Raw genomic sequence first — 26,197 nt, 5'->3', positions numbered from 1 at the left:
CCATCCACGCCTGGGAGGAGTATCCAGGTAAACAAGGGTATTTATTCAGTGTACTTCCTTGTAGCCAAAAAGGATCTCACCATGCGCCCTGTTTTAGAACTGCACCCAGCAAACGAGTATGTCAAAACTCAAAAATTCAGGAAGTCAACCGTGCAGGAAGTAATCCCACTGCTGCAGCCGGGGGGGGGGGGGGGAGTACATGGCCACATTGTACATGAAAGATGCATCCTTTCATATTTCAATGTTGCCAGCGCACAAAGTACCTCAGGTTCATGATAGAGGACACCCACTTTCAATTCAAGGTTCTCCCCTTTGGCATTGCCTCAGCGCCACAGGTATTCACAAAGGTACTGGCGGTAGTAGCTGCTCAGTTGCACAGGCAGTCCATCCCAGTCTATCCTTACCTCAGCGACTGGCTCATAACAGGGGATTCGTTCAGAACATGCCAAACAAATACTCGGACTGTAGATCACCATCACCATCTAAGGTAGTAAAAAATCTGGGAGTCCTGATGGACAACACCCTAACCTTAGAACCGCAAATAAACGCAACAGTCAAGAAATGCTTCTTCCTCCTCCACACGGCAAGAAAAATACTACCTTTCCTCTCCTTCACACACAAAACACTCACCATCGTCGGCCTCATCATGTCAAGTATCGACTATGCAAACAGCCTCACCTCGGTATACCGGAATACCTACTGAAGAAGCTACAACGGATCCAAAACACTGCAGCCAGACTACTCCTCAAACTATCCAGAAGAGACCACATCACCCCGGCCCTAAAAACACTACACTGGCTCCCAGTAAAACAGCGTATCATCTTCAAAACAATGTGCATAACGCACAGGGCAATCAGCGGACAAGGAGCAGAATTCCTACAAAAAAAAATAACAATCTACAAGCCAACGAGACCGCTCAGGTCAACCAACGAAATCCGACTGGAACAAAAACCTTACATCAAGAAGAAACTCGGAGGCACCGCTTTCTACCACTTAGCCGCGAAAACCTGGAACAACATCCCAAAAGTAATAAGGAACACCAAAGATCATCTTAAATTCAGAAAATTACTAAAAACCTGCCTCTTCAACACCGGAGACTAAAACCGAAACAACAATAAGACAAACGACTCATCAAAAAAGGACATTGACAAACCCCTAGAACCGACAGAAGTACCCTGGGCACCAGTAGAGCTGACGCTGGACATAGGGGTCCACCCGCGTGACCCAGAGAAACGGATACAACTACTCCAGCCAACCCTTACCATCCCACACAGCCCGTACAGCCACAACTAAGTTCCACGAGGCTGTGGAACGGACAAGATACCACCAATCACCACACAACCGGGTGTATGGACACTAGCAGCGGCGCTAGTCATGTGGAGGGGGTGAGGAGCATGCAAGGTTATTAAGGGAGCGGGCGGAGGGGACAGCTAGATCCTCAAACGGCCTCAAATGAAAAAACGGGCACGTACCTCCTGAGGCTCAGGGTGTACAAGCATCCCGTGGGGTAAGATTACACGAGCCCAACCGGTTCAGTCCAGGATAGAGATGACTAACGAATACCATTAACAATTTCCTTCTCTGCATACACCTCTCAAACTCCAAACCAAACACAACCACAAACCTCTAGCGCAGCAAACCGCATGAACTTCACTACACTGCAACAACAAAACAAAAACACACATAGACTCGCACATCAGCACACGACGACTACCGGCCGCATACACCCCAGGCCCAGCCGACGGAACCACCGGGCTGAGGCTGCCAACAGCACATCACTGCAATCTTGCACTTTTCCAGCCTCCACCCACTAACCGACCCTCCCCCCCCTCTTTCAGAGCCGCCAGAGTGCCAGGGGACCACTCCGGTGGTGATAGTGCGCGGTACAAATGACCTTTAACATTAACAACAACGGGAAATTGTCTAAACCCCAATCAAGTCCAACAGTTTCAGGGGGCTCTCATTTGGGACCAAAGACGGCCTGGTTTTTCCCTCCATCACCAGGGTTCAAAACCTGCTGTTCAGATCCCTCACTGTGCAGCCAGTCATCGGGTGACCGTACGCAAAGCCATGCAACTATTGGGGAGGATGGCTCCTGTGTCCACCTAGGTCCTCACGCTCATCTGCGCATGCGCCCCATGCAAGAGTGGCTCTCGAGCCAATGATGTGCATCCAGTGGGACAAGCTAGGGGTTGTCTCAGCAGACCTCATTGTCTCTGCAGTGGTGGTCAAGGAAAAACCTTCTGCAGGGAAAGACCTTCACCACCCCGCAGTAGATGCCACTCTCACCACAGATGCATATCTGACCGGGTGGGGGGGGGGCTCACCTTCTTCAGCAGACGGCACACAGTGTGGTGTCCCCAGCGGTAGTATCCACTCACATCAACCTGTTGGAACTACTAGCAGTGTTCAAGGCCGTGAAGGCCTTACAGACACACCTCCAGGGGAAAACTGTTTTAGTCCTCATGCTAGGCCATAAAGACTGCATATGGAAACTAAGGCACAATAACCATACACTATAGTGACACGTCAGACACGAGGTTCGATTTCCAAACAAGTCTGGTTTATTTCAAAGTATTCTCAGTCGGCCGACTGGGTCTCAACGCTTCACGACGTGTGTTCCCAGACCTTGTGAGATGCGAGCGAGCAACGCTCAAGCTGCAATATATATACATTACATATAATCTTTACGAAGGCAATTCTATCCGCCAACAAACATGTCATTCAGGCTAGGGTTCGGTGATTGACAATCATGACAATTATGACCCGTTATGACAAGTCTTCATTCAGTCTAAACATAGTTATTCTAGCAATGGCAGCAGAGACAGCTTTTTGTTATGTGGAACATAGAGCTCTTAGCTTGGCAAAGATAACATGTTATTAGCAGAGAAACATTCCTTAGTACGTTATCTGTGTGTCTCGGTTCATGAGCTAAGGGTCAGACAGTTCTGAAGCAGAAAATACCACTCTCCATGAAGGAGCACCACTAGGAGAATATAATTCATGGTTTAACTGCCTTTTTCTACAGCGTTTGCAAGACAGGCCGGCACCTGGACTACTGATTAGATGCAGCTTCTGCTGGCTTCAAGGATTTAGTGAGAGAGAAAAACAATGTATTTCTGCATAGTTTGACATTCCTGTCTGTGTTAGTATTTCAGCATTCAGGCCATGGCCTTGCACTGTGTGAGTTTGAAGCATAGAATATATTTGCAAAGCGTTTGACAGAAAAGAAAAAAGCAAATGGGCGACATTTCACAAAATGAACGCCCTCTCGTTACAATGACGATTCTAGGATTGTGATATTTGTCACATGATGCGATTGGTTTCTGGCCAACACACTATACATACTACAGGGTTGTTTCTGTTCTAACACTCACGAACAGTGCTACGGCCATGTATTACTTCAAACAAGGGGGCACTCTCTCTAGGTCTGTCCAAATTATCCCAGAACATATGGAAGTGGGCTCTCAAACACAAAATGTTCCTCCTTTCACAACATGTTCCCGGGGAAATCAAACCTCTGGTGGACGTACTCCGCAGAGCCTTCCCCCTTCCCGTAGAGCATGAGTGGCGGTTTCAGGAGGACATTGTACTCTGCGTCTTCACAGAATGGGTCTTCCCAGTGATCGACTTGTTTGCCATTCTGGAGAACGCCCAATGCCCAGATTACGCCTCCAGGTACACTTGTGAACCGCTCCAAGGGGAACTGTCTTTGGATAACATGGTTCAGGAAATTTGTCTAGGCTTTTCCCATGATTCCCCTGCTCATCAGAGGAGTGCACAAGATGCACCAACATCCAATCAGGATGATTCTGGTGGGCCCGCCAGCCTTGGTTCTCCCATCTCATGGCAATGTCAGTCTCCCCTCCCAGGAAACTTCTGTGCCCGTACAACATGCTGTCTCAGGACCAGGGGGGGGGGTCACTACATCCATGCCCTCAAACTCTGTTAGCAGCCTGGCTCCTCCAGCTCCTTCAAAGATGCATGGACATACTCCGAGAAGCACGTAAAATTCACCAGGCATTGCTACTCCAGTAAATGGGAGCGCTTTGTCATCTGGTGTAATGGCAAGGGCATCAATCCTATTGAATGCTCACCTAAAGATATCGTCCTGTAGCTAACCCACCTGTTAGATTCAGGACTGGTTTTCAATCTAAAGGTCCACGTAGCCGCGCTTTTGGCTTGCACCACGCCCCAGACTGACCTCAAAAGTGATGGGTGGAAGGTTTCGAATGGATCTAAACCACTGGCAATTGCTCTGGGCAACCTTCCACACCACCGTTTTTTAGCCCATCTGCGCCATTGCAAAAGGGGACCAGCCATGTGCAAATCAGTCAGCAGCTGCCGCCACCGAAGGTAGCAGCCCAGCCCGAACTGCTAGGCCAGGTCCCCTCTGCACAGAAAACCAAGCAACCCCAGACATGTTTCGGCCTTGTTGGACCTCCTCAGTGAGGTGCAGCCTGGTTCCCTTTGGCGCAGCGAGCAAGGGACCCACGTCTGGGCATACCCTCTCTCACAAGGAGAAACAAACTGACCACCAGAGCAAGGTTTCATGGTGGAAAACTCCTGTAATTAAAGCCTTTATGGAAGGGTTAAAAGACTTCACCCCCATTTCCAACCCAGCTCCCGGGTGTGACCTGAATGTTGTTTTTACTAGACTAATGGGGCCTCCCTTTGAACCAATGCACAAGGCTAGCCTTAAAGCCCTCACCTACAAGACCGCCTTCCTGGTGGCGATCACCTCTATAAGGATAGTCTGTGAACTGCAAGCCCTTTCAGTTCAGGACCATTCATCTTGATTCACAAAGATAAGGTGGTTTTGCACACTCCCTCATTTTGCACCTAAATTTGTCTCAGAAGTTCCATGTAAACCAGTCCATAGAACTACCCACCTTTTTCCAAAACCCCACTAATGTGGGGGAAAGAAGCCTCCACACACGGGATGTAAGGAGAGCGTTTATCTACCATCTGGAAAAGATAAAGCCACTAAGAAAAACAAATCCTTTGTTTCAGTGGTAGCTGTTGGAGAAGGGGACCCTGTCTCTAAATCTGCTATCGGCAAGTGGATCGTAAACTGCATCACAATGTTATACTCTTGCCAAGAGAGATTTACCCTTCACGCCTAGAGCACACTACTCGGGGCACAGAGGCTACCATAGCATTAATTGCAAATGTTCCTCTTGATTCCATTTGCAAAGCAGCAACCTGGAGTTCTGTACACGCCTTTTCACCACTACTTCCTAGATGCACACACTAGGTCTAATTCTCAGGTGGGACAAGCAGTGCCAAGACATCTTTGCTATTGTTCCTTCTCACATTCTACCACCATCTCTGGGTACTGCTCGCTAGTCTATGCTCAGCATGTGATTCTAAGCAGATTCACAAGCCTCAGAACACCTGCATTACTCACTGTAATAGCATTTCTGATGATTGTATCTGCTTAGATTTGCATACGCCCGCCCTTCCTCCCCTCGTGGAGTAGAAGGAAAATGGACCTCTTACACCTTTTCTCTTCTGTACTCGCTCACGCTGACTATAAGGCTCCCTCACGACAGAAAAAACACAACCAGAGGGACCTCGATGCGTGAGGGATTTTGGGTACGCGACACGTCACGTTGGGGATAGTGTTTGTCACGCCCATGCCGACGTCCCATTTCAAAATACTCTGCGATTTCGGCTAGATGATGGACTATATCCATATGTGAATCTAAGCAGATACAATCAGAAATGCCATTACGGTAAGTAATGCATTTCATACTGTGGGTTGGTAGCACACCATCCCAAAACCCAGTTCATACACAGTGTTAGGGGAGTTTTCCTAAATTCCCACTTGGCGGTAAGACTTTAATAAGCTATCCCAGTGGTTTGTAGCACCCCAACTCTTGGTATCCGTTTGTACTACTCAAGGACCTTGGTAGAGTGGCAGAGCAGTCGGGCTAATCTTAAAAGGAAGATGTAATCTGTAGGTAAGTACACTGAATCTAGCTAACAATGCACATCAAAGAAACACACATACATTTATATTAAAATATAGATTTATTATATTTACACGAGTCACTGTTCAGTACTTGGCACAATAAACCAACACACACAAGTATACTCATACTTTCAAAAGGCCACTTCTTAGTTGGTAGTTGCTGAACGTGCACAATTGTTACAAGAGTTTGACAGGGCTACCGTACTAGCGGTAACCAAGCGCACTCACAAAGTAATACAGTAATTTTATTTAGTCAGCATAAACATGGACCATGGTGATTTTTGGGAAGGAAAACAGTTGGGTAGGGTTATCCTAGTAGAGCTTCAGGTTCTAAAAACTGTGTCCATGCACAGTCTTTTAAAGTCCAAAACGGATGCCTAGCTAAATGGCAGCAGAAGTGAAATGTTCCTGCGGATACTTTCTCGTCTCTCGGAAGAAAAATACGAGAAGACTCAACCAATGTTGGACACCCTGTTAAAGGACTTGCTAAAGGCACACAAGCAGCAGCTTGGGTTGGAGGTAAGCGGGGGTTGACCTGGACACTTTTACGTACACCCCAATGCACTGAAGCGACTTTCTGGAATCAGGTAAGCAATATCATTTTCCCCACAGTACCCTAAATTTGAAGAAAATGTTTGTGGTGGATTCTCCGCAATGTTGCAGCTCTGGACCTGACCTCCCGGATTCATTGGTCTGATGAGAGGCAGGACAATGGACTGGTTCTCTCAGCAGCAATTTCGAGGGAGGACCTCTGGGACGGCTTTCCTCAACTTCTTTGTTGACTGTGCGGTTTTGGGACGTTTTCTGCAGCACCTACAAAGGACATGATATGCCTGGTCAATCTTCTTTGCTTCTTACAGTCCCACACTCTGCTTGAAGTGTCCTTGATGGCTTAGCATAGATTTGGAAGGATTCAACCTTTTTCAAGACGCTGCACTCGAAATGGGCAGATGGTCTCCTGGTATTTGGGTCACGCAACTCTGGAAACTCACAGAACCTCTGGAGATGGATCAAAACAGAGCTCGCACAGATAACGTGGTCAGGCAGCAGTGGTCGCTTCACAGTATTGCAAAGGGTCTGCAGGCATCTCTGGTCCTTGTGTTCAGTTACTTCAACTTCCAGTGGTTGACTATAGCTTTTGAGCAGTTCCAGCACTCCTCTCCAATTATCCCCGGTAGTTACAGAAAGGGGCTTTGGCTGTCTAATCAGGACAGCCAAACGCACTCCCACCCCCATTCAGGTAGAGAAAGGACAGGGGGGTGGAAAAATCCTCACCCACTTCCTGCCTGCTCAGACACTCCGGAGCCTGGATGGGGACACCCAAGGGTCCCGCCAAAGGCGAAGTGCACACACAGGCCTCCTCCTCCGAGAATGGTAGAAGGGTAGACGAGAACAACCATGCTACTAATGGTGTAAAAAGGGAGGCCGCAAGTTGGTACTTGGGGTGCCCCTATTGTGCACTACCGAGGCTGTGGACATAGCCTGCAGTAGAAAGGTTACACAATGTACACTGCCACCGGCCATAACTAGGAGGTTGTCTATGTGACTAAAAATGTCTCGGGTGCAGAGAGAAGGGGGATACTAGGTATCCCTTTGGTACACTACATAAGGTGGTGTCCCAATCTTTCAGACTCTTTTTGGAGAGATACCAAAGAACTGTAGTTACTCTAGGATAAAGAAAAGAATCTCAAATGAGGACCCTCAGGGTCCCCAGCAACACTGCGCATAAGGAGCTTTGTGCTGCAATAGTAAAGCAGATACCTTTAGAGGAAAATAGACTCCATAGGACAGGTAGAATGCAGAGAATAGAGTTCCAAAAGACAGAGCACATAAGAATGAATGAGTGGAAAAAGGCTGCACTTATTCAGGATTTCAGGAAAAGGTCCAGAAGTCCAGCAAAATTGCTGGGGGTCTCACTAGGAGAGGGTATGAAGCATAAAAATGATCCCCGGAATGCAAAGCAATTACCATCCATCCATAGCTGGATTCATTCAAAGTACATGCCCTTATTTGGCAATTTCTGACTTCAGAAGGAAAGATGATGGTGGAAATGACTTAGCTTGTGCAACAAGGAACAATGTTAAATATATAGTTTGAAAAGGCATGATCTCAGTAAAAAAAAGGTGCACAGCTGTGCACCAGGAAAAGGATTTTTAAAATGTTCACTGCCACCAGCCCATTAGTAAACATCAGAGAAGTAAGTGGCCCTTCTTTATTTTGCTTTAAACCCTCCACGGTGTCCCTGCAGCTCTACACTGAAGATGGCTTGTGCTACACTATAAAAATAAAAGGTGAAAAACAAAAGGATACACATTCCCTGAATTGGTAGCCATAGGGATTGACCAGCACACACCAAACGAAATAAGCAAGGGAGTGAGGTAAAAGGCCCTCACTCATCCCAAAAAATGGTATGGATCCAGACAGCAGCTATGCCACGGGGCTCCATTGAAGTCAATAGTTACATATATAACGTATTCCTAGCAAGATAGACCAATCCTCCTAAAATAGTTTTATAAAAAAAATAAAATGTAGTCTTCAAATCATCTCCTCTCCCCCTCTGCCCCCGCCCCACCTCCCCTCTGCTCTCATATTTGTGAGTAGCTCATGGATTAGCTCTGCCTTCTTGCTCCTTATTCGTTCAGTTTGGTTTGTGCTGGCTGGCACATGCACGGTACAGAACCCCCTTTCTGAACTCTACTCACAAGACATTGGCAAATTCTCTTTTTGGGGCCGTGTTGGTAGACGTTAGTTTCTCAAGTGCTAGCGCTGGTATTAGTAAGGGCCTCTGTGTAAAGGAAGATCTGCACTTTTATTTTTGAAAGGATATGTATTACATCTTCAAGTCAAAACCAAGAGTATCACTCCTAACATTCAAGCAGGTCTACCAACAGAATTGTAGAGAGGGATATTATTTTATTTAGGCCTTCAAACTGTTTCAAGACCATTATAAAACTAATATAAAGGCTGCTGATTTGCATTAAGTGCAGAATTAAACATTTCTACCCATAGCATCTGTTTTCCCTTAACAACTGACTTAGTGAGCATTTTTCCAGTACTGCTTTTCTCTTTGTTACATGCTGCCACATACACAAAGAAGATTCTGGATGTAAGTACTCTGTTTTCTAGTGTCGTATTTTATGCATAAATATCAGATATGTTGAACAAAATCCTCTCCATGTTTTCATTTAGAGCCACAACTGAAATGCTTTTACTGAAAGCCTGAATGCACTGCTTTTCTAAGTAATAGCTAAAGAAGCTCTCTGAGCTCTATGCTCAGGAGTACGCCCAGGTATAATTGGGAATCTCTCGTGGGATTGCATGGCAAAGTAGTAAGCTCACATCCTAAGTGAGATGAAGCTTTTTTTACACGCAGCCGACATTTGCTCCAATTAGACTAAACCTCCCAAGCAGCTTGTTAATAAATGGTGCTGATTAGCTAGTGCTTGTATTCTTACATTTTCTTTTCTTTTAAGGCCAAGGGAACCAACAGTATGCCGTTTGTCAGATCCATCTTGGAAAAACTCAATGCTAATCAAATGAACATTTTGAAATTTGTCGCCTGCAATGAAATATTCCTTATGCCAGCTACCGTGTTTATGATTTTCAGGTAAGAGGGCATCGGGAAACATTTTACTTGCTTAACATGTATGGTGAATAACTTGGTAGGATGCAAAACTCTGGCATGCAGATGAAGAGAATAATGCAGCAGATCTCTGAGAATAACGAGATCTCCACAACGCAAATTCGCAATTTATGTTGGGAATCCATCTGCAGTATACTTGCGTGTCCATTGCAGGGCCTCTCTGTTAGGTTATGTTTCTTCCAGCAAGGATAAAGGAGGTTTGTAACTAAACAAACGTGTGGGACTGTTGTACCAATTCTTCCTTCCAGACACTGTTTCTAGTGGTTTGGGAGAGGTATTGTGTAAACCATTTTATTTTTTACTTTCACAAGGGCATGAAGCCTCAAACATATTCTTGTTGGCAGATCTTCAATAACTACTGTTTAACTTATCAAGCCTGTGTGTGCCAGATTTCAGTTTTGTTCTTGTAATGTAAAGCATACGTCTTCCATTTTAGCTGCCTTGGTGTGATTTTTCAAGAATAATTGGGAGGGGGTTTGTTGGTGGGATAGAGGGGAAAGGCAGGTACAAATGTGGTGGCTGAGGCTTGCAGGCCATATGTATCCGAGTCCTGAGTCTCGGTAAGATTCTTGCAGGCAGTGGCCGAGAAATCTTGGGTGTGCGTTTCATCCAGATTGAAGAGACCAGAATAGATTAATTGAAGTAGGTGCTACTTGCTGTTAGAGTGGGTTTGTGTGAATGGGCTACAGAAGTAAGAACTAGTGTTGCTTCATTAATGCAGTGTGCTTTCTGGTTCTGTGAGCAGTTGCTGATTCTGTGAGTAGTGTAAAGTAAAGCAAAATTATGTGAATTGTGTACAGCCGGTGGGTTAATAATTAAGGAGAGCAAATCTTTGGGTTCAAGATTGTTGGTCTGGTGTTAGTGTTTGGTTGTCTCCAAAATGTTTTTTTCTCTTCCAGTTTAATTTAAAGGGCACAGGGAGTCTGACCTTCAAGTGCCAGGAATCTCCTGTAAATCTTGGCCAAAGCATTGTGAACTGGCCGGTTACATTTTGGCTAGAGTACCAGTCCGAATCCATTTGCAGATTGTAGGCAGCCCCACCTGAATGAGTTGGCTCTCCCATAGTCTTTGGTGGGTGACGTGGTAGGTTCAAGGCATGTCCCTGTAAGTAGGCAAGGGATGTTTCTGGGACCCTGCCGTGTAAAACACATTGGGCTATGAATTGTATTTTGAAATGATTCCTCTGATTGATGGGGAGCCAGTGGGGGGGGGGGGGGGGGGGGGGTGTTTTGAGAGCTTGTAGATGTGTGTATCATCTGCATAGTTGAAGCTTGTCAGGCCTGGGTTATTGATATGATTCGGGAGCTTGGGCATGTAGATATTAAATAAAAAAAGAAGGGCAAAAGACTGGGCCCCTGGGGAACTCCACACATGAGTTGTTTATGGACTGACCAGAAGGGGGCCATGTGTCAGAAAGGAATGAAGTCCTTCGCCTTAAATCAGTTAATTTTAATCTGTCCTCTAACATTTGTTAGCAGCCGCTAAAATGAATCGAAAATGGCAAAGATGTGCAGTAGAGTGAGTTGTGAGATACCAGAAGTTGTCTCGCCCACTAGTCCGCGGAGATCTGTTATGCAGGTGGCCAGGACACGGCCATCGCTTTTGAATCCAGTTCTTGGGGGTGGACCAGTGTCGCCTGGGTGAGGGGTCTTGTAGGAGTGGGACACCGGATGGTGAGACGCAGTATCCCCTTCCCTGTAACAACTTTACCCCATCCTACCAGTAACTCGGGCCCCCCTTTCACAACACAAACACTTTCTCACGGACAGCCCGCTATGAGAGAAAACGGACTAATAACCCGAGCCGTATAACTGACGTGACCCGATAGAATGGTTGGGCAATTACTGACCACCACGCACATCTGACTTCCTCGAGAGTACACTGAGCGAGACAAAGCACACAAGGAAACGTCAGTTCCAAGATGGCAGTTTAACACGAGGAGAAAGACGGCGGAATAGAAGGGGATCACAAGGATGGACGTTCCTTTGACCTTTTCAACAAGGAGCCGTTACTTTCATGATGCCTGAAGAATAGACAACGTAAGACCAGGAAACCAGGCTGAGGAATCCTGCATTGTGTGTCGGAGGTACCAGGGGCACTCCCGCGTCGATAATCAATGATGGGGAGAATCGCCAGCTGCTGTGGTACTGTCCTTGGCTCCAACAACAAAGCAGCGTCTGTGAAATCAACACATCCAATGAGTTGGGAAGACCGATACAAGACCGAATTGTGTTGTATGCCGAGTGCTGGGGTGAACATTGTATGAAACGCGTATCATAACCACTGTGAGTAAAGTTGAACTGCTGATGAGTGATTTAACTTTGAAACCATGAAATACGACACCCTGTGGTCCGGCACCGCGTGCATTCTCCATTGAAGGTCTCTGTAAGGTGTCCAACTGAGAGTTGACAAAAGTGAAAGAGTGGCATTGTGACTTGGAACGAGTCAAGCAAAATCCTGTGCAAAATCTAAAGTCTTCACTGTTAATACAGTAAAGAAAGTTGATGGCAAAGTAGGTCTGAGCCCGACAGAGGGAGATCAATTGAAAGCTTTGTGTTGAAGCCAGTTTTGTGCTACAATAGATATGAGCCTGGCAGATGGGAGACTGATTGAAGATTTTGTGTTAGAACGTGTCTGAGCCCGGCAAATGGGGATCCAGAGTGAATCGTGAATCATCCAAGAAATTGGATATATGGAAATCCTAAGAAAATTGTGTATATGTGAAAATACGAACTTTGTGTACAAGTGGATCTGGGTCTTGTGGAGGGGGATGCAAGGTGAACAGTAACTCACCTGAGTAAAGTGTGAATAGGAAAATCCTGAAGGGCAAAGACACTTTATTTGTTACATCAGGCCCTCTGAAAGCAAGGAAAAGGTTAGATCAAGAAGAGACTTTAAACAGCAAAGAGACTTTAGCACAGAATGCCATGAATTTGAAGCTTTGATCTGCACCCTTGTGTTAGAGAAGCCAGAGACTGTGCTGAGCTGAAGTGTGCCACCTTATCCCATGCTGAAAACATGGTGAAGGGGAAGCCAATGGCTCGAATATCCCGACACATTTCTTAAACACTTTTCTTTTGCATAACATTGTTTCCCACACTTAGAATTTAGAGGTAAGTGTTGGCAATAGGATTATTAGTGTAGGCCCTTTTGTTTTGACAAGACAGCACTAGGACTGCGTTATTATTATTTGATGGTCGTAGCTTGCTCCCATCTTTAGATTTAGGATTAGATGGGTGTTTTTCAAACCTAATTAAGGTTCAATAAACACCCTTTAACTGTGGTCACTTGTCTGTCTTACTGTTAATACCATGCCTTCCTTACGGAGTGCAGTAGAGAATTTGGCACAACTGCATTAGTTTTTAGGAGATCCCAGATATAGCATAATATGGATTTGGTTATGCTCATTGGTCTGAATCAGTGTTTTGACTCGTGAAGGAGGTTGCTTTCAAAGTGTTACTGTAACTGTTGCAAATGAACATCTTGAGGATTTTAATGGTGTTTGAGATTGGTCAGTAGTTTGCTTGGCATTGGTATCAGTCTGTTGAAGATGAGCTTGATGAAGCCAGTTTTGAAACGGTGCGGATCATCCCTTTGATGGAAGTGTTAGAGGGATTGAAAAGAGGGTTCTAGTTTGGACAGCCTTATGTTATTTTTATTGCAATTTTAGTTTATTTAAAACGTTTAGCAAAACAATTCAATGAACAATCTATAGGAACACTTTTACACAATTAAAATCTAATGAACGGGGGCGCTGTTGCGCACAACAAAGATGGCTGCCGGAACGAGGCGCTCTCCAGCACAACGTCAACCCATGCCGAAAATCCTTCAGCCGAGGGCGCATTCCTCACAATATATACAGCGAACTTGCTGCGGAATGCATATGCTATTGAACTAGCTGAACTTCGCTGCAGAAAGATGACCCACTGACTCTGTAGCCCGAAGGCAGGCACTGCTAAGACCGTTGGTGTTTCCTGCCTGCTGCGGCTACTGGCTCCTGCCGAGACAGCTTACCGGCTGTGGTGAGATCCAAGTCTCTATGCTGCAACCCGGAGAAGATACTGGCTCAGGAGATGCAGCTCTGCGGTTGGCTGTCGATGGGATAATGCCCAGGTTGGTCTGCCTTCCTCCCGGCCCTGGGAACTCCCCCCAAATTCCCCAGGCTGATGCACACTGCCCCAGAGACCCGGTCTACACACAGGACACTGTACACTCACTCCCATCCCCCCCCCCCGACTCCCCTCTATGCTGAGCCGCATTGCCACCACAGCCCTCTTCAGAGGGACGCCCCAAAGCAACATTGGTGGACTGGTGCCCCCTGCTGCAACTGTCTGCGGCAGTTCCAAGAACGGCCCCCCATTCAACTTAGAGGCACCCGACCCGCCTGAGTGACGCATTTTACCAAGGCTTAATCTGCCGTCCTCCGTTGGTGGTGCTCTGGACTGCGGTCCCTATCCCCCCTCCCGCACCCCCAAACCCAGTTGCTGTCTGCTCCCTCCCCTATGCTGCACTTTCGTGGTGGCCTAGATATCTGTGCCGGGAGGTGGGGGGACTGTCTGACGCTACATCACTGTTCTGGGGACTCACAGCAATATGGCTACTCCCTACACAACTCACCCAGACCGACTGAGGGATGTATTGCTTCTGAAGCCGAGGCCGCTGTCACTAGCGGTGGTGCAACGACCTTCCTCCAACTATTGGCATTGCGGCACCTTTAACATTCACTCTGATCCTTGGGTGCTGAGAGGCTGGACTTGACGAGGCCAGAACATCACAAGTGCCTCCCTCCCTGATAGTGCACGATTGCTGCACAGCTGGGCACCCAACTCTGGAGCGCCGCCCCGGCCGACCAGGTCACATCACTGTGAGGAGGCCTACTCTACACAACCCCACTGAGGCTTAGACGCTGGGCCAACCCACTGCATAACCTCCTCCAGGACCTTGGCACTGGCCCCAGGTGCCATTTGACTCCAGACAGGGAACATAACCAGCTCATTGCCCTGATACAACACTGTGCCGCCCATCCCCACTAGTGGTGGTGGTGCTGTGCAGCTGTTGCTGGGGAGTGACTACGTGATGATTGCTGGGACGGGGTGCTCCCCACAAGTTGCTCTGATACACCCTATATTACAAATACTCTGCAAGGCTGACTAGACACCTCCGGTGGCAGTGGCATAGAAAGCCTTCCTCTGCAGTACCCTTAGGTTGCATCAGCCCTGACTGCTGGGCGACACGGTTGGTGTGCGTGACATCTCTGCATATCTTGTGCACACAAAGGGGGCAATACTGGTAATTCCTCATAACCTGCGCTCCCTAGCCACAGCTGCGCCGCACCCTCCCGGTGGCATAACCATGACTAAAGGGACTGGGAAGAAGCAAAACTCGATGAATATTTGCCAAAACTACCCCCAAAGCAGTGGATGGGACGGCGCGGTGGGGGATGTGCCCCAGCTGGGCGAGCCCAGTGACCTACACCGCATGATGGAATGCATGCCAGAAGGATTTACCACCATACACCCCAAGTTAGATGACCTGTGTGGCATCATCCGCTCAATCAAAGCCAGAAAGACTGACACCCGCGTTGCAGAGGCTGAAACTAGAATTGGCACGACTGAGGACGAGGTTGCTACACTTAGGGCTGAGGTCACCTCCCTTTTCAAAACAATTGATAACCGTTGGTAAAAAGAATTAAGATCCCTGATCAAGGGGTAACAACCTGAGAATAGGAGTGCCGGAAGAAAACATTGCAGGCCCAATGGAGGAATTTGTGGAGCGCACCCTTCTTTCCCTACTGGATGTGCCCCCAAGCTATTGCTGCAATTTGCAATTTAATGAGCTCACCGCTCACTTGCCCCCAGGCCAGGAGCCCCCCTCGTCCAATAATAGCTTGTGTCCTCAATTACCGAGACACACACTGTTGCATACAGCATGAGTAAAGGGCAAGCTGATGTTGGTCTCCAACAGAATCCACCTGTACCCCGACTTCTCAATCGCTATACAGCAGGAGCACAAAACATTTGCGTCTACTAAAAGGCTTCATGCTCTAAAAGTATGCCATGCTATACCCGGCCAAACTAAGAATCGAACACAGTAACAAAGTATACTTTTTTACTATACCAAAGAAGGTGATGAAGTTCCTGGATGACCACTTCGAGGGGTAATCGCCTAAAATGCATGCTCCCGTACCCTGGGAGCTCCTATAGATTGATCTCGGCTGGAGCCCTGCACAGATGACAGGGCCCCCTATGTTTACACTGCATTTCCCCCGACATAACGGTCACTAATTTTTGTTTTCTCTTGACAGAGTTTGAACACTTGGGAAGTATGCGCACGTAATATGTTTTTTCTGTTAGAAATGTAAAGAATGAAGCGAGGCACTAGACAGGGATGTCCCCTCTCAACTATCTTGTTTGCCCTATCACTTGAGCCGCTTGCACATAAGATCAGGGGAAATGGAAACCAAAGAGGGGATCCATCTAGGACACACTGAATATAAACTCGCCCTGTATGGCGATGATATTCTTTTACATGTGGTTAATCCAGAGAAATCGGTCCCCCGAGCCATCCTCCTCCTGGAGGACTACGGTCGCCTCTCGGGCTTCAAGATCAATCGTCCCAAATCCACGCTCTTTCCCCTTCAGGGAGATGCTGAGGCGAATACTATGAAATACTCCTCCTTGGGACTGTTGATCGAACATGACAAGATGCAATACCTCGGGGTATACATAACGAAACAATTAGACTCCCTGTACAAAGCAAATTTCCCATAACTTCTTACCAAGCTCCGCGCAGATCTGGCCAGGTGGGATAAACTGACGATCTCATGGCTTGGCCGCCTCAATGCCGTCAAAATGACCTCCCTCCCGAGGTATCTTTATCCCTTCCAAATGCTTCCAATTAAAATACCGGAGTAATACTTTAATGAGGTGAAGAGGGAAATTCTAAAATTCCTGTGGAGGGGGAAAAGGGCCAGGATAGCCTACTCTATGTTGACGCTACCCAAAGACAAAGGTGGGGTGGGACTCCCTGATCTCCGGAAATACTATGCCGCTGCCCAAATGCGTGTGTTTGTCCCCCACCTACGCAATCACAAGGAACCACAATGGGTAGCGATGGATAACTATTACTTGACCCCAGCAACACTTGGGGAATGGTTATGGGCTCCACGAAACCGGGTATTGAGGAGAACGAGAAACCACCCGCTCTTTGTTGCTATATGGGATATATGGCTAGAGGGTTCGGAGATGACGGGAATCACGACATGGCCGTCACCATTCAGTCATCTATGGTCCCCGGACATTAATAACTATATCCCCAATGTCGAGAGGTTCCAGACATGGTTTGAAGCGGGACTAGAAAGAGTGGTCCAGCTCCTCCGCAGTGACTCATTTATCACCCTCCCAGAATTAACAGAAGCCCTGAATATTGGAGTCCTCTCCACCTTCCATTATTTACAAATTAAAGGGGTATTGACCAAATCTGAGTGGAAGGAAAAATTAAGTAGAGATCTCACCCCTTTCGAAAAAATGCTAGACTCCAAGACGGATAGGAAGAGCCTCATTTCCCTCATATACAACTTACTCCTGGGCGGAGGTGGTAGATCCTCACTTACACTCAGACGGTGATGGGGAGACTGATATGGGGATGGATATAGATGATGACGAATGGGACAAAATGTGTACTATGGCTTCGCGTACTTCCATATCATGTCAATATAAACTCCACTCCATAAAACTTCTACATCGCTGGCAATATGACCCGTATAGATTATCCAAGATGTACCAATCTTCCTCCCCCTCCTGTTGGCGTGAATGTGGGCATGTTGCAGACTACTGGCACATGTGGTGGGGGTGCCCCAAGATCAAGATCTTTTGGGATGAGGTACTGGGATGGATCAGGCACACTGATGGGATTCACAGAACAGCAGATCCGCACCTAGTCTTGTTCAGCCTTGAAAAAATTGAAGATGAATGGACAAAGGTACAGGGCCTAACCCCCCATTTATTGCTCGCGGCGCGAGCTTTACTTGCTACTAAATGGAAATCGCCCACGACCCCGTCCAAACAAGAGTGGATCAATGTGGTGTTGAACATATGTACCATGGAAAAAATCACTGCATCCCTCCACAGTAGAGCGACACAATCCGAGCTCCTATGGTCAGACTTTCTGAGAGAGCACACGTCTAATGAATACCTAACTTCAGATGTTGACGACCCCCCCATCATGAATGTAATAAATCATGTTTCTTGAGAAGAATGTACTGACTTCCGCCTCTCTGAGCTATACCCCCCCCTCACCATTACATAAACGCCGCCAAAATGTTACAGGCGCTCCTCCCACATGTCAAACCCCTAAATACACTGCACGCAACAAAGACTTCACCCTTGCTGACGACCGCAGCACCATAATACCTGATTCCCTAAACGACTTGACTCTCTTTCTCGGGGCAGGGGAGGGGGGATGGGAAAAATTGTTAACGTTTGTAAAGAATGTTCAATATTCTGATTTTATTTATGCTTTCTTCTTTCTATTTTTACTTCCTTTATGTGCACACTCTTGGTTGTATTAATCGTTTATTGATGATACTGTATGACGTGGAGCAGAACGATGATGATAAGTCTTCTCTATACTCATGGATGTAACTGTTCCTCTGTGTTGCCTTAATGAAGATAAATGTTAACTTTGAAAATTTAATAAAATTGAATTTAAAAAAAAGGAAATGTAAAGAAGGGCTATGTTGATGTTGGGCTGAAGTCGGCAGACAGCCCCCATGCGAAGTTGCAAACGTTGTTGGGCATGAAACAATCACTTCTCTGATTGGGAGAGGGGTGGGGGATAGGGGATGTTCACAGGATGAATATACAAAAAATGCTTGTTGTGGATGCAATAGTTTGAGATGCAACGCTACTTAATTGAAACTCTAAGGCACTGGCTGAAACCTGCCTCAACCGTCCCCCCTGACCCGCCACTACTCCCCAGGCCTACTCTATACATTGGCCAGATGGATGTTGAACTGTGTAATAACTTGGAAGCTGATGAAGACCCGAACCAGCAGGTAAGTTATTAAGTAGATTTATTGTAGTTCAATGCCAGGAACAAAACATTGGCGTGTCCTTTCCAAGTCAGCATACCTCCAACTGCCAAGCATAGAATCCCCTTCAGATAGCAACACACCAACACTCCACTCACACTGACATCACTACATTCCATTTAGCCGTGATGTCATCCACTCAGCTAGCAAGACACATTACAACAAACTGCTGCAATTTGAGTTGGAACGTGCAAGGGTTGGGCAATCTGACAAAAATGCAACGCCTCCAGCTGTACATAAAGCAACATAAGATGCGCATCCTGTTTCTTCAGGAAACTCACGCATTGACTGTAAACTGCGAGAGATTTGCTAGAAGCTGGAGCACACAATTTGTTTTTTACCACATATTCAATGGGTTATGACCCATATTCATCGGTCCATGCAATATCTCCACGAAAAGGCACATCTAGACCCACTGGGACGCTATGTATTATTGCAAGGTATATTAAAAGGTCAGGAAATAGTACTATTAAATATATATGGGTCAAATATAGATGACCCTGAGTTTTACTCCGAAGTGTTCGAGCTATTGGCACAGTACCCCCAAGTGCCAGTGCTGTCTGGGGGCGACTTGAACATTATAGTTGATACACACCTAGACCGATCCGGAAACAGGGCCATAAAACTCACTTGGACAGCTCGGGTGATGCGGGAGGGTCATGCCAACCTGGGGAGGATAGATGCCTGGAGGATACTCAATCCAACATCCCGGATGTATTGCTTCTATTCCATAGTACACAACTCCCACTCACACATGTGGTGGTTGACTGGCACCCTTGTAACTTACCTCAGGGACACTGACATACATTCCCAAAACCTCCTCTGACCCTTCCCCGATAACACTGACGCTTGGGGACATATTGGGAGTGAGACGAATGTGGTGATTTAATCCACAGGCCTTACTGATCCTGTGTTGAAGAGCGAAATGGAAAGATGTTTGGATGATTATTTTAAGCTAAATACTGCACTGTTGAGATGCAAGCAACACTAAGGGAGGTGTGAGGTATGGGCCTAGCCACTGAGTCAAGTTTGCTCAAGGAAATACGGCGTGATATTCATGCTAACGAGACTGCGCTGCAACAACTAGAATTACAAATACATGGCGATGCCAGTGCTACAGCTTTGGAGATATTAAAATCGAACTTGATAGATTTCAGGCCCATGCGGATGGAGAACTGAAATACCTACAAAATCCAGGCCTAGTGAGGCAATACGGCGAGGGGGGGTGCCCTGGCAGACTGCTAGCAAGCACTTTAAATCCTGCCTTGTTCCTCAGTTTGCTGCCCTATGGGAAGAGTCCTGCACTTTGGGTACGCTCCCCCACCACACTACTCGAAGCTGTAATCACAGTTCTACTTAAGCCTGATAAACCAGCAGAGAAATGAAGTGCGTACCGACCCATTCCTTCAAACTCTGAGGTAACAATATATGCAAAGGTATTGGCCCTTAGGCTGGCCCCATAACGTGAGACACATTCATCCAGACCAGGCTGACTTTGTTCCTGGCCGTTATATGGCACTGAATCTATGGCGTCGATTCAACATCCTAGCCCAAATAGACCAAGAGACTTGGGTAGTTGCTGCGGCCCTCGACGTTCAGAAGGCCTTAGATTCTGTATCCTGGCAATTTATGTGGGTGGTACTGGGTAGATACAACTTCAGACCTAGGTTCATTCATGGGTGCGACTACTTTATACGTCACCATCCGCCAGAATCAATATAAATGGGACACTCAGATCCCATAGACCTCCAAAGTGGGACTCGTCGGGGATGCCCACTGTCATCCTTAATAATCGCCATTGTGATGAAACCGCCGGCCGATGCGATCAGATGTAGACGTGCCCGAAGAGGAATCGGACTCTCGGGTGAACCCGAAATTATTTAACTACGCGGATGACGCACTCCTATTCATGCAAGACCCCACAGTCAATTTAGCTCCAATTATGCCCAAGGTCCTATCCTTTGGAACTCTGTCCGGTCTGCGTGTCAACTGTGCCAAGTCTGAACTGTTTCCACTTACCGATGCCAGGACTGCACCGCTAGACCTCATGGGATTCGCATGGTCACCCAATTAAATTAAATACCTTGGGATAGTAATGACGCAACACCCAACTGCACTGTGCACCCATAACTATGGTGTGTACCTACCCCAACTCGCAGCCAAACTTGACCCGCTATCGCAAGTGGAAGTTTCGCCGAGGCGCATAGTGGCACTCCTAATAATCACCCTTCCAAAGCTCCTGTATTTTCTGAATATACCAACATGGCCAGGTACTGTGTTTTTTGATACGTTGAAAGTGGCAATTAGTAACTTCCTGGGGAACGCTGGTGCAGTCAGTCTAAAATGGTATATGTTAGCCCGGCCCTATTCACAGGGTGGACTGTCAGCTCTGGACTTTGAAAAATACTGGGTTGCATCACAGGCTTTCCATGCAGCCTACTGGTTCGAAGAGGACACACACCACCCACATGTGAAAATTGAGCGACGCACAACTTACTCTGGGGTTTTTCCTTATCAGTGGTAAAATCAATGTGTGCACATCACAAGCATAAGTGATCCCATGGCCGCAACAGCACTGGCTGATCGATAACCCCCACCCCTTCCATGGTGATTTGCCATTATGGAACTTCTTCCTGAAGTTCCCTGGTGCAGACAGGATGGTGGTGCAACAATGGACGCCAGGTGGGTTCACAACTATAGGGGATGTCTACAATATGGGATCCTTTATCACACTCGGGACATAACTGAACCCTTGCAGAGGCACCCCTCGCGTTGGTTACAATATGCTGGACTGCGCTAAGCTGCCAAAAAAGCCTGGACAGAATTTCCTGCACTACCTCCTAACGAGCCAGTACTAGACATAGTCATGGGAGGAACCTCTACCCATGGTGGAGTAGCCAGGTTATGCAACTTGTTGCAGTCCAGAGGCAGTGAAACCCTTGTGAAGCTCTGAGAATCCTGGGCCAAAGACCTAGATATGGACACTGCTGATGAGATCTGGGAAACTGTGCCTGCAATCCCAGGCATCGTTCTTCAACTCCAGATTCCGCCTCATACAACTCAAGATACTGCACAGGTTCCACTGCACCCAGGCCAGGCTATACCTCTATTCTCGCACCCATTCTGCTTTGTGCCCTAGTTGCCAGGTGGAGGGGGCAAGTTACCTCCACATGCTCTAGGACTGCCCAAGGCTAGGGGAATGTCGGGGCAGTGTATGCGACATCCTAGATACTAAATTATACTGTCGATACCACCCCACTTACCTGTTCATTCCGCAGATTTGAGTGTCTTCGGCAAGACCCGTAGATTGGCGAGTCTATGTATATTTATGGCAGCCCAAAGTATATTGTTGTTATGGCTGTGGCCCATTTGCCCTACTGTTTCACACTGGTTGTGACCCGTTACATAGGCGTGAGACCAGGAAGAGCGATGGTCCATGCTACAACCCAGAAACTGTAAACCGTTTAATATATGGGCCCCGTTTTGCAGTTACCTAATGTCATTACAGGAAGATAACCAGGACAATGGAGCTCCCCAATCACTCGACAACTCATCCCCTCATTAAGCTTTACAGTCCCTTGCTTTCACTGGGTTTTTTGTAGGCACCAGCAACCACTTGAGAAAGACTTGACTACTGCCAACCAATGTGCACAAAACGTATGTGAAATCCTATTGCTGCAAGCACTGCTATTCTTGTCTTCTGTTGTATTGTCAAGCACTCTATAAATAAAGTTTAAACATAAATCAAATGGACGACACACCCTACACATCAGCCTTTCCTAGTTAGACACTTTTATCTAACAAATTACTTAAAAAATGTCACTGCTAACCTTTCTCCCCCCCACCCCCAACAGTAGTAACCACCATTCATCTGCTAATGATAACGTGCTTTTGCCTTCCAGAAAGTTTTTTAAACAGTTTGTTCTCTGTATAGTTAAGGTGGTACAAAACAAAAAGATGTGCTTCAAATTTTCCAGTGACCCTCTTACTTTACAGAACTTAGATGTTTTGTCCGCGGGCTGGATCAACCTTCTTGCTGAAAGAACTTTGTTTGTTTTGAACAGGTTGAGTCAAATCCTCATGAACTGAGCTCTGTAAAAAGGGTTGGGGAATGTCTGCGTATTCGGAAATATTTCTCAGTGGGTGAATTTCCTTAGATTTTGGAACAGTATTTCGAATGCTTGGTAATCTGCTTAGAATCACATGCTGTGCATATAGTCTGACCTCTAGTGGTAATCGTGGAGTATTGCATCTTTCAAGGATCGAAAGGGGACGTCGACATGGGTGTGCCTGTAACACGATCCCTAACGTGACGTGTGGTGTACCCAAAATCCCTCCCGCATCAAGGTCCCTCAGATTGTTTTTTTCCACACAGCTAGCTGGTCGCCCTATGCAGAGCTCGAAAGAGATATATTGTAAAAGTTAGAACTTCTTTGTCCCACAACCGATGGTCGCCCCTACGCCAAAGACGTCTTCGACTTTCGGCGACTGGTGCTTTGGTCGGCGCTGTTGACCGCGTGGCCTTGGCTCTCGGGCCAGGCCCTATACAGTAGGGAGAGTGGGGCCCTCGGGGTTTGATTCTCTGAGAATGCATTTTCTTTTTCCCCTCTTTTCCCTTCTTGTCTGGCTGCCACCCTTTACCTCTACTATGGAGAGGACTCCATTTAAGGTTTGTCGGTCCTCTAACTGAAAATACCTGTGGAAGGACACTCGCTGAAGTGTAACAAGTGTCTGCCTCATGATCACGACAAGTAATCCTGCAAGTCTTGCCAACTTTTTCGTTCGAAGACGCTAAAGGATCGGCTGACGAAACGGTGGGCGGTTCACGCCATGCAGGCTGAGAGTGGGTCCCCCGTCGGCGCAGGCGCCTCGATTGATAAGAATTCTAGCGACAGCCATAGTTCTGATGTGGAGGCCATTGACCTTCCTGTGGAACCGTCCGGTTCCCAGTTGCCCGTCCCCAACAGGCAGGCCACCGGTACTGCTATGGAGAGACAACATCCTGGCGACAGGGGCACCACAAAGGATAAACACTCAACCCCACAAGCTCCCTTGACGGATACATTGAGGAAGCAACAGAGGCCACCGGGTCCGCCTAAGTTTCGACGGTGCCTACCGATCCTCACGATCAGCCACCCTCCCCGCATCCGTCGTCTCGGCATGCATCCGAGCATTCCACCCCTAAGGGCGTCATTATTAAAAAACACGAGCGTTGACGCGCCATCTAAGAGCGCATCGGCACCAAAGGTGTTTTGATGTAGCCGAAAACCTCGACGACGCCTACAGACACGTCGAAATCTCTCGCTAATCCACCAGAGCTACGTGATAGTCTCGCAAACATTATTTTGGCGGCGAATAAGCCGAAAAGCACATCCTCTCGTCGAGAGGAGTATTCGGTTGTCTGATAAGGCACCTCCTTCTACGGACTTTTTTAAAAATGTATTATTTTTTTTTATTTATTTATTTTTTTCTCCAGAGAGCCTTTTCCCCTCTCCTGACCTCTGTGGTTCATTTCCACGGACCAGAGTGAGGTGTGAGAGCTATATGGACAAACTGTCAGTTTGTAGACTTATCTGACAAATGTGTCACCCCTAAGAGACCTAGGGAGGATGATTCCTGCCCTAGTTTTCCAAAGGTACAAAAACTCTCCAGCCAAACTCCACAGGAAGAGATTTTTGAATTCTCCGAACCTGAAGAGGTCTATGAGGATCCCTATGACCAACAAGACCATCCTTTTGGGCAGGACAAACCTGACCAATACCCATATTGGCGCCAAGATCAGCCTGTAGAGGAAGCACCTTGGATTTCCCCCACTCCAACTCCTGAACCAGACGCCATTTGTCTGGATCCTCCCTCCTCGCCTCTACAGAGGCAAGCTTCACATATTGATCAAATGGCCTTTAATGTAATCCTGAAAAGGGCTGCAGACCATTTCCAAATTGCCACACAGGAAGCTGTACAAAATACTGACTTTGTAGAGGACCTCCTAAAGGAAAAAAACCTGCAAGCCCAGTGCTACATTCCATCAAGAAGTGCATCGTACCTTCTTTGCTGTCCCCTTCACTTACAAGGGCTGTTTCACCCCTCCACTTCTGACCTGTTGTACATGCCACTCCAGATTCCCTGGTCATCACTACTACCAGGAAGAGGGTCTGAGTGACGTTGTCTACTTCAGAAGCACCACCAACAAGGAATGCAAAAAGTTGTACGCCCTCTGCAAACGCATCACCACTTCAGCGCCATATTCGAGAAGAATGGCTAACAACACTACACTTCTTGCAAGTTATAGTGATGTGCAGTGGAACTTACTTCAGGAGGGTCTCCAAGAAGTCCCGGAAGCGGTATGATCACGCTTCCTGCCGGTTTTCTCGGATGGGAAACTGGTAACGCATAACATCCTAAAAAAACACATTGGATGCAGCTGCGATGGCGGGGCAGACCCTGGCACAGGGTACTTTTCTCAAAAGGCACACCAGTGGAAGACACGTTTGTTTGGAAAAGCTGTGGATGATGCCTTGGAGATGGCGAAAAAGGAGCATGAGACTCTTAATAATCAAATCACTGCTAGACGTTACCAACAGCGGGGAGGTAACTCTCACTGTTCCTTTTGGGGGCAATCTTTTTCCCATTCTCCACACAACCAGTTTGGAACTGGTTGTGTGGGCAGGGGTATGAACTCCACCCCAAGAGGGTCCCCGGCCTCTCCTCAGAAATGACTCACCAGTCCGGGTCCCCTCTGTTAGGCAAAGTTTATATGCAGTACCCACTACAAACAACTCTGGCTACAGGTATAGGAAACCTAACCTTTGGTATAAGCTTGCACTACACAGTTTTGGTAGGGTGTTGAGCAGCCATTCTTATCTCAAGAGGGGTCAACCACTGGATGAAGGAATACGAAGAAGAACTTGGAAGAGACACCAGCTGCAACTCCTGGACCGTTGGTTTGCCCAGTGAAGCCCTGCTCTGCTGAAGCTCTGAATTTGCCTCGACTAGAGAAGCCCTGCCCTGCAAGCACAACTTCTCCCTTTGAGTTGGTGGGACCAATAAATTCCAAAGTAAGCCTGTCTACACATCTTCTCGAAGCTGCTTGTATTTCCTCCTCTGCTGCTGGAACCGAAATGCCAGGGATAGGAACACCGGATTGTGTGCGTTGCTTTTTTACATCGGACCCGAGCGCTAGGAAGATCCTCCGGACTTCCCTGATGCAGGACTGACCAAGCCTGAGGCATCTCAACAGAGTGCTGGAGCCCAGATGCGAGGAAAGTCTGAAGTGGTATCCGAGAACTGCAGTGTTGCTATTTGCTGTCAGACGCGAGGAGCTGAAACACTGAAGAACCGCTGAATTGAAGTTTGCCCATTGCTGCTGCTGACCTGCAGAGCAGGAGTCCCACAACGTCCTCCCTCTTGTCCCCATGACTGAGGCTCAGGAACAGGATCTGCAGAGCTGTACAGGAACAGACGCCAGCTGGGACAATTTCTTCTAGCC

At 47.2% G+C, this 26,197-nt stretch overlaps 1 protein-coding gene across 1 annotated transcript in view; it reads left to right on the top strand.

Moving 5' to 3' along the window:
* Positions 1–26,197, top strand: part of TMEM33 (transmembrane protein 33) — a 205,866-nt gene that overhangs the window by 102,301 nt on the left and 77,368 nt on the right. The window contains exons 5-6 of the mRNA XM_069631746.1: positions 9,016–9,083; positions 9,451–9,584. Coding sequence (XP_069487847.1) covers positions 9,016–9,083; positions 9,451–9,584 — 202 coding nt within the window. The remainder of the gene's footprint in view (positions 1–9,015; positions 9,084–9,450; positions 9,585–26,197) is intronic.

This window comes from Ambystoma mexicanum, chromosome 6q (assembly GCF_040938575.1).
Source record: "Ambystoma mexicanum isolate Mex_15411 chromosome 6q, UKY_AmexF1_1, whole genome shotgun sequence".
In the NCBI taxonomy this organism is placed as follows: Eukaryota; Metazoa; Chordata; class Amphibia; order Caudata; family Ambystomatidae; genus Ambystoma; species Ambystoma mexicanum.
This window is presented reverse-complemented; position numbering and strand designations above follow the sequence as displayed.